The 9,491-nt window shown below is 32.8% G+C and overlaps 1 protein-coding gene across 1 annotated transcript in view; it reads right to left on the bottom strand.

The window, feature by feature from the left end:
- Positions 1–9,491, bottom strand: part of MTPAP (mitochondrial poly(A) polymerase) — a 27,447-nt gene that overhangs the window by 774 nt on the left and 17,182 nt on the right. The window contains exons 5-8 of the mRNA XM_006924175.3: positions 8,270–8,481; positions 6,002–6,228; positions 1,772–1,864; positions 1,614–1,688 (exon numbers count right to left, since the gene is read on the bottom strand). Coding sequence (XP_006924237.2) covers positions 1,614–1,688; positions 1,772–1,864; positions 6,002–6,228; positions 8,270–8,481 — 607 coding nt within the window. The remainder of the gene's footprint in view (positions 1–1,613; positions 1,689–1,771; positions 1,865–6,001; positions 6,229–8,269; positions 8,482–9,491) is intronic.

Here is a 9,491-nt window from a genome sequence, read left to right as displayed (position 1 = left end):
ATGGAAGAAAAAAATACATACATATATGAAGGGCTCAGATATAAAAAGTCTGGTTTAATAGAATGTAAAAAACACATAAAATACTAGCATTAACTTTACAGAGTAAAGAATTTCTTTCCTAAGGGGATTAGGTATGTATGCATATTATGCATTTGTGTATGTACTTCTGATTTTTTTCCTACTGTAGAGTATTCTTTAGAGAAAAATATATTGGGTTTATGAGCAATGGATGATGATGATGAGAGGTATTTGGAGTAAGTCAAACAATAAAAGTATTTTTAAAATAACTTTTACCTAACAGGATAGAGCTAGGAAGGAAAAAAAATGAAAAAGAAAAATGGCAGAAAATAAGATGAAGATACACTTATTTTTGAGACTTGCTAAAAACATATCTGTTACAACGGGAACAGAAGCACACAAAATTAGAATCCTTAAATAGAGCAAGTAATGCTGCCCACGTATAAAGTCAGAAAGGCAGAGAAGGAACAAAGAATTATTCATTATTCATTTTAAAACAGTAAATGTTTCCTATTTCAATATTCCTAAAGATCCAACTTAAATAAGGCTTTGCCAGCTAAGACAGCTCGTGGAAACAAAAAGAAAAGCTAAAGCCATGACTCATGAATTGCAGTGATCCCTTAGCCTATATAATCTTTTCCTCTTTCAAACAATATCACATATATTACTTAAAAATTACAAAAACAAACGCTCAAGATTCTCCAGTGTGAGCAAGCACCTGTTATTTCCTAACTTCTCTCAAGCCACGGCCCGGCAGGGCTCCTGCCTGCCCATCATCTCTGAGCCCTAGGGGTAAGAGTACAAAAAGAATAAAGAATTTCATATGTTTGGTGACCTTTTTCTAGTCTGGAATCTAATTACAAATCAGATTGCATTCCAGAGCTTTGTGTCTCTGCCCTTTCTCTTCTTTCTACTTTTTTTTTTTTTTAAACAAAATTTCTATTAGCAAGGATAAGAGTTAGGAAAGAATGAACAAATGAGAACTGAAGAAACAACACACAAAGAAACGTGGCATGTGTTTCATAAAGCCAATCTTATAAGGGTTGTAACCAAGTGTCCAAATGATAAATCCAAACAGCTATCTCAAGTATTCCCCACTTATAACAAATTTTGCCCAAGGTTCTGTTCTGTTTTCTTTTTCAGAAAAATATCTATCATTCCAGCTACTCAGATGAACCAAAATCATAAATTCATTTACCTAAATAAATTAAATCTTAGAGGCTCAAATTGAGGGAATCACTAGAATCAATCTTTGGGACCAAGATTCCAATTTCTTCCATAGGAACATAAATCCAGTTTTAAAAGAACTGTACATAAAATTATGCTTTCCAGACAACTTTTCAGAGTATATTCAACATTTTGAAGGATATAGTATTAGATGTTGAAAGAGCTGGATTTTGCTCTTCCATATAACTAGGTGACTGATCTTGGTCAAGTTATACCGTTCCTCTAGGCATCGATTTCCTTATCAGTATCTATTACTACAGAGATGAAATGCAATAACATCTGTTAGAGTGCTTTGAAAACTAAACTAATTAAATATTAGCACAGTAGGAGACCAGATACCTAATTACCAAATATTAAAATATTATTTACCTGTCGAATATTTATGGAATTTTTATTGAAAGAGAAATTTCCAAAAAATTCAAAAAATTCTTTCAGTAGTAATTCTGCAAGAAAAGGAAACAAGAAAAGTAAGAGAAAAGTTTGTTTCAATTCAAAAGGGAACAACAACAAAAAAGAAAACACCTACCTAGTGTTTCTGCATTTTCTGAAGGTTTAATTCTATTCAAGTCGCAAATAAATGTACAGTTGTGGCCTTCTATTATACATTTATCTTCCGCATCTTATATAAACAGAAATGAAAATTATTTCACATTATATTTCAAAGATATTCCCTACTTCAGAAAAGAAATCTGTAATTAAATAAATCAGTTATAGGTTAATGTTTCCTATTATTAGTCAGTGTTATATGTATTTATTGTTAATAGGGTTTAAAACTCCATTTAAAAAGATTTAGACTAATTATACCACAGTGAAATTAACATTACATTTACTTTAGCCTACTAGAATTATCCATCAACAACCAACTGATTCTTAATCTATTTTTTGAGGTAATCAGTTTTTAATTATAAATGAAAATGTAGACAGTTCTTATCTTTCAGTAACTCAGATCTTGGCACTACCTTTGATCAATAATATTTCACTGAGAACGCCATTTCCATTCTTATCACCTTTTTATGCATTTATTTTCAACGATTCATCTATGAAACAAACAAATGCTCTAAGAATTTTCAAAAACTTCAGGTAGTTTCTAAAATGCGGTACTCTAGAGAGAATGGAATTTGGTACAAGTTTAACAGCACACTAGAGTTAAGCATTCCCCTTTTCTAATAGTATCTATATCTTGTGAGGTAATCATTTCCCTAATTATTGATAAATATACAACCACCATAAAATCCCTCACCTATTCTAAGCTACCTTCCACTGTACAATATTGCAGGCAAACTCCCATTCCTCAAAAACCAAATCAAAAGCCGCATCACCTGAAAGCATGTCCTAAGTCCAAGTTGGTATGCTATCATTTTTGTCCCATTAGCACTTATCTGACTGCATTTCGATTGTATGAATGCTGCCTGGGACCACAAAGGCCACTGCCCTATTCGTTATTGCCTCTCCCTCCTAGTATAGTTCACAATAAGTGTCTAGCATATAGCAGGCACATAATCAATTATCTCAATAATCATTAATGTTTGATTTTGAATGCTTATCTATAATTGGCAGAAAGAAATTAGAAAGGGATTATATAATAAACTGACAAGGTAAAGACCTACCTGCTCCTCCCACCATGCCATATGCTCCAACTAACACAGCCTCTCTGGGAGGCAGTGCACAGACTGGTTAAGAGGTTAAGAGCACAGGCTAAAGATGGTGGAATGAACACAAGCATCTGTCTTCACCCCCTCCTAAAACACCACAGAAATGACAGTAAAATAATATAAAAATGTAAAGATGGAAAACAGTAGAGATAAGTGTAATCAAAAATGTTTAAGTTGTAGGACAGGTAGACAAATAGCAATGATTTAGGAGAACTGAAAACACAGAATCCTAAAACAGCAGCAAAGAAAGTCAAGAAGAAACCAGATACACAAGACAGAGCTCCTGACAGCTCGTGGATTGGAAGCACCAGGTCTGAATGAGAGAATGGACGCTTGATGGTGACTCTCCCAGGTCTCTTCTTCCCTGACAGAAAACTTTAGGTTTACTTTGAAGATGGTAAAAGAAAGGATCTCTAGGCTGGGAGATACAAGACAAACTGAGGGTGGGAACAATGTTCTAAAGAGACATACAGGGCAAAGTAGTGGAGATTTAAGAAAACACAAAGAAACAGACATTGAAAAGTAATCAAAATATGAAAGTTGCCATCATGTTCAGTACAAACAGCCTTCAGCTTTAAAATGTTCATCCATTCATCTGACATCTATTTGCTGAACTTCTGCTATGGACCCAATACTATGACGGGAACAGTAGATGCAAAGAATAGACAAAGCCTGCCCTAGAAAAGCCTGGCCAAAGCCTGCAGATAGAGGAACTATAACAACCTAACAGTTGTTACAACACAGGTGTGTACCAGGTGCTTGGAAGCCAATAGAGCACTATCTCCTGGGATAGTGAAAAGACCTAACAAATGAGATGTTGGGCTGGGTTTGTCCTCTCTCTCTCCTGAATTAATCTTAAAGAGGGTCTCTGTGTAAAAAGAGGTAGGGAGAACACCATTTCATGCAAAGGCACACAGACGTGAAAAAGGACAAACATCTGAGGATCAGCGAGGAGTCGGGAGTGCTGAAACTCCTGATTTGCACACAGGAATGGATGTAAGAGAAGAGGGAAAGGAAGATCACAAGGAGCCCTACATAGAACACTATAAAGTTTGGACTTCAACTTACTCTAGGTTCCAATAGTTGTTTACAAAGTCCTAGAACTGCTGGAAGGTGTTCCAGAAATTCATGCTGCCTTCTATTAAAAAGCAAGCAAGCAAAATATATTTTTTCTTTTTTAAAAAATAGGCAAAATTCTTTTATAGCAAATGTAAGACATCTCTAAAACTTCAAAAACCAAAGATACAAAATCCAAAAGCAATAATTATATCAAATCATCTTTGCATTTATTAGCAATTCGCACCTACACTGTGCTATGTCCAGAGAAGAAATTGCAAAAAACAGTCTGAAATTTTCTTACCATGTTTAAAAACATGAAAAATACCAATTTGGTATTTTGAAGTAGAAAATTAAAGAATCTCAAAATGGTTTCATCTGTATTGATGTCATAAAACATGAATAAATTTAAATTTATTTTAAAATTGATTTGGAATAAAAATTTATGTCACTTTAAATTTGTCCACAAATCCCATTCTTTCTCTAAAATAATTACCAGAACTTTAAAAAAAAAAGATACTAGGAAGTTACCGAAGGATTTTGAGGGAGAGAATTATACGATTAGATATCAATTTTTGAAAATCACTCTGTTAGTTAAGAACAGATTGGTAAGATGCAAATAAAGGTAAGGGAAAAAAGGCAGTATAAACTTTTCTAGGCAGGGGATGCCAAGGGCTTGACTCTGGCAGAAAATACTTGTAAGAATGGGAGACAGCAATGAAGATTTTAGTAGTAGCCTGCCCTTAACATAAATCTGCCTCAATCCGTCCTTTTTACTGCTTCTACTCTTAGCTTCGGAACGCCAAGAGTTCCATGATTTCTCCCCAAAATGGTCTCTATGAGAGTAACACTAAGCATCAGTGCACACAGCAGGAAGTACTATTTACAGGTTGCTTACTGGTGAAGATCTACCCGTATTTTCTGTTTATGTACATCTTACCTTTGAACTAGATTATGAGTCACCTGAGAACATCGTCCATATTCCCAAAAATTACACCTGACACATAGTAAGTAACCAATAAAAATTTAGTAAATGACACCAAATGATGAGATGAGCATACACATGGATGTTTTCCTTTATTTCAACCTCAAAAGTGAGAAAGATACATGATCACCACTCTATCCCTGAAAATTTCCTACTTTCTATTAACCTATCACACACTGAGCTTTTTTAGAGCTCAATTTCAAGCTGTACCAACACTTACCGTGTTCACAGGAAATAAATGCTTACTTATAATTTGGATAATACGGAAAGTGGCATAGAAGAGAGAATTTACAGAACCAGGCAGAAAAACAAATAGCGTGAACAAAGGAGCTAAGATAAAATGTTATGAGAATAATCAGTTGTCGGCAGGAATATGGAACACATGAAGAGGAATGGGGGGTAAGAGTCTGGAAAACTGGGTTGTGGCTACATAGGCAAAGATAATAATAGATAAATAATCCCTGAATTATCTTCCTTTTAGAATTTAAAATTGTAATACTTTAGTACCTCCAGCAGTCTTATCAAAATTTCAAATTTTTTATAATATAAACAGTATACTAATTTTAAAATAATTTGTTTAAGGTTGCTTATAGACTTTAGACTAAAAAAAAATTAGGATCTTAAAACATTATCAAATAATTTTAGCATCTCTAATAGAAATCTGGAAAAAGTTCAAATTTAGAAAGCCGTCTCTGAAGCTGTATCCAATCAAAAGCTGTATCTGGGATGTTTTGCTTCTCCCCCCAACCCCAAGATTATTCCAAGTTTGGTCAACCAAAGAAGAGGCACCAATTGTCTCATGATAGTTGTAAAGAACCTTGCCAACTAACACAAATAAGACAGAACTCTCAAAAAATTCCAAAGACCTCAGCTTTGCAAATCGTCTGTTCTCATGGTGGGCATTAAAAAAATAAAACACTTAAATTTTAGATTCACAAGGCTTTAAAAATCCAGAAGACAAATTATATGACTAAAAAACAAACACATGTGACTTTGATAACACAAGATAATGATATTTATTCAAAACGTCAGAAAGAGGAAATAGACTGCTTCTAAGTCTTACCTGCTAGGGTTTTTAGATAATCTAGTGTTGGAAGAATAGGGGGTGATCTCCTCTGGAGAAAAAAGATGACCATCATTGTAAGGGAGAAATTTGTAATCCAAGCACCAGGAATACTACTCGTTAACGAATGTGCTCGAGCCCAACACCGGATTGTGAATACCAGAGCTCTCACTCGCGGGTCCACGGCACCATATATGTAAAGGAGTTCAGAACTTTTCAAGGCAATTCTTCAAAAGAGAAAAATAAAAAAAGAAAAATAATAAAAAAAAAAAAAAAGAAAAAGAATTTTCAACACCCCAAATTATGATCCCGAAGATAGGGCTGAGCAAGTAATCAGGGAAGGAGCACTTCTTCTATTTCTGAATTATGATCAGGCCCTAGGGACGCCACTTGAACATCTCTGGTTCTCTAATAATTAACCACCATGGGCAGCAGTGAGGGACGAAAAAAAAAAAAAAAAAAAAAAAAGAAAAAGAATTTTCAACACCCCAAATTATGATCCCAGAGTAGGACAAAACACACACCTAGGACATATCCTAATATCTTCCTATATCTGAATGTATTCAGAACACCACAATCAGATAATCAAAAGTATTATATATTTGTAATATAAAATTTAATGTTAATGGCTGAACATCAAATACATTCATTACCATTAAAATATTCTTAAATGTTGACAATCATGATGTAGTCTTAAAATTTAAAATTTTTAAATCAAAGTTCCTAATTATGATTTAAATAAGTGAAACACAACATAAGTGCTCTTTAATAACTAGCAATAAAGACAGATGCATTTGTAAATGAGAGGCTTTGCGCCTGTTCCACACCTTCGTTAATCTAGTTCTTTGGTAGACAAGTTAGACTGACATTTTATTTATTTTATCAAGAAAGTATAAATGTCTTAAAAATAAGCCAAAATTAGTTAAGTCTAATACTTATAAAAACCAAAGTCCAGAAAGATAAAGTGTCTTTTAAGAAATCAAACTTCAGAGCCTATTTTCAATAAGTTTCTTAGTCATAATGTTATAATGCAAAGAATTATTAATCAGAAATATTTTAAATTAAGCTCCTGCTGATCAAAATATGTCTTGTAATTTCTCAAAGAGTCAACAAAGGGTACAAAATCACTTAAGGGTATCAACTTCAAACTGTCTACAAAAGTACCACCAGAGCATTTACTTCCTGAGTTTAAAAGTGAATAGAATAAATGGCAAATTAGAAATTCAGTGATTAAATGTTTTACCTATGTAAATGAAGCTAAACCAAGCTGAAAAATAAATATCAAATAGTGTGAGGTATCTGATTTAAAGAAAATGCAAGAGGATAAAAACCTGAAGCATATCAAAACAAATTTTTAAAAACTTGTCCCAAGAATACAATGAAAATAATGCTATTACAAAGATAAATGTTATTTTGTTCTCTTTTACATACTATAAAGAAAATATAATAACGATAGAAAGCATAGTATATGTTTTTACTTATTTTTACTCCATGGACTGAGAGAAACTCAGAAGTACTCAGCAACGTCTTACTAGTGAACACCTGAGTTTAATCAAACTGTTCTAGAGTAGCTTTTCTCAATCCATTTTTAGTTAAAATTATTTATGTAGTGAAATCAAATGCATGCAATGAGAATATCTGAGTTAAAAGATAAACTCAATTAAGACATTTCTCTTATTGAGAACCAAAAAAAAAAAAAAAAGTAATCAGAGTATGAAAGAACTTGTCATTCTTGCCCCATTTCTTTTTAAGCAAATAGATTGTTAGGATACTAAAATGAAAATGAAAATATGCTGAAGAAAAACTCAGCAGTCTTAAGGTGCTCAGGCAACTTTCTGATTAAGCAAACATATTTGTTTAGGATACAAAGGTGGACTACATCTAGAAGTAATTCAGAGGTCAAACTCAGTTGCTACTTTATTTTCTAAGTATATTTAACAACTACAGAGAAATAAGTATATTAAACAACTATCAGTACTTTCATGTTGTCATTAGGCTATATAAGAAGAATGAAATACAGTTCTTCCAGATGATGTTAGGTAGGACAACATTTAAACACAATATCCTAACATTTTATTTAGAAATGCCACAAAACTAATACATATAAGAGAAAGTATTTCCTACTTTTCAATCTAAGTGTTCAAATCTTTAAAAATTATTATTAAAGCATGTGTAAGAGTCCAAAGCCACTGACTGTTCTATATAAGAAAAACTATGCTAATACCTTACAATATTCACATTTAAGATGACAAACTTAAGAGATCATACCTATTGTTAGTAGTCAAATCACACTGAAATCCAGATGCCTGGTGTGAGAACCTCACAAGTGGACACCGAGCATTTAATATTTTTTGTACACCCACACAACCAGGGCCAAAGTGGTCAAGGCTTTCTCCTATCACAGACAGTATCTTCTGAGTTGCAATTCTTTCTGAAGCAACATTTTTCACTTGAAATTCCATCAGAAAATTTCCTGAGGTCTGAATAATAAAAACATTTGTAAGTATGAACTTTTATAAACAAAAATTTCTTACAAAAACTTTCCCAAAACTTTAAATCATTTCTGCCTCCCCACCACCCCCAAAAAAACTGAAAAAATTAAACACACCCACACACAAACACAAATTATTCTTGCAATCAGTCAAAATCAATTTTAAAAAAATCTTTCACTTGTCTTTTTTTCTCTAGAGTATAAAGTGCTAACCTGAAAAATCATTGAACTTTGATAGTTAACTTATATACCATAATATATTACATAGAGTAATATACTTAGAACCATTGACTCTATAAATCCAGTGAGCATACATTTGCCATTTCCAAATTGGCTAACTATATTTTAATAGATGCTGTAAATCCACAGTAGTTATGACAGAGAATACGTGCACAAGAACACCAGATCAACAGAAGAAAATAGACAGTATGAAGACTTAACTATACATAGTAACTTAATATTTAATAAGTGCTACAAATTGCTGGGGGAAAATTACTATTCAACAAATGAGTCAACTGACCATTAAAAACAAAAAACAAAAAACAAAAAGCAAAAACACTAGATCCCTCCTTTGATCCAAAAACCAAAGTAAATTCAACATGAATCAAAGACTTAATTGTAAAAAGTTTTATCACTCAAGTATAGAATTCAATGGGTGAATATTTTTAAAATCTTAGAATAGTGAAAGATTCTCTAAGCATGACACAAAATTCCAGAACACACAAAAGAAATATGATTGCATAAAAATTAAAATCATTTTAACACAAAGCATAGATTCACTACTAGATAAAAGATAAAGTATGTTACATACAGGGCTAATTTCCATAATTTATGAAGGGTTTACACAAATGTAAGGGTAGAAAACCCATCAATTCTAAAAATGGGCAAAAAAGACTTGAATAAGAAATTAAAATGGCTAAGAAACATAGTAAAGATGTACTTGAGATTTTTCATTTGTCTGTCAACTACAAAAAAGATGACAGCAGTGGTGGGTGTAGG

This window comes from Pteropus alecto, unplaced genomic scaffold (assembly GCF_000325575.1).
Source record: "Pteropus alecto unplaced genomic scaffold, ASM32557v1 scaffold269, whole genome shotgun sequence".
NCBI classification, from domain to species: domain Eukaryota; kingdom Metazoa; phylum Chordata; class Mammalia; order Chiroptera; family Pteropodidae; genus Pteropus; species Pteropus alecto.
Note: the sequence above shows the minus strand (reverse complement) of the source record. Positions and strands in the feature narration are given on the sequence as shown.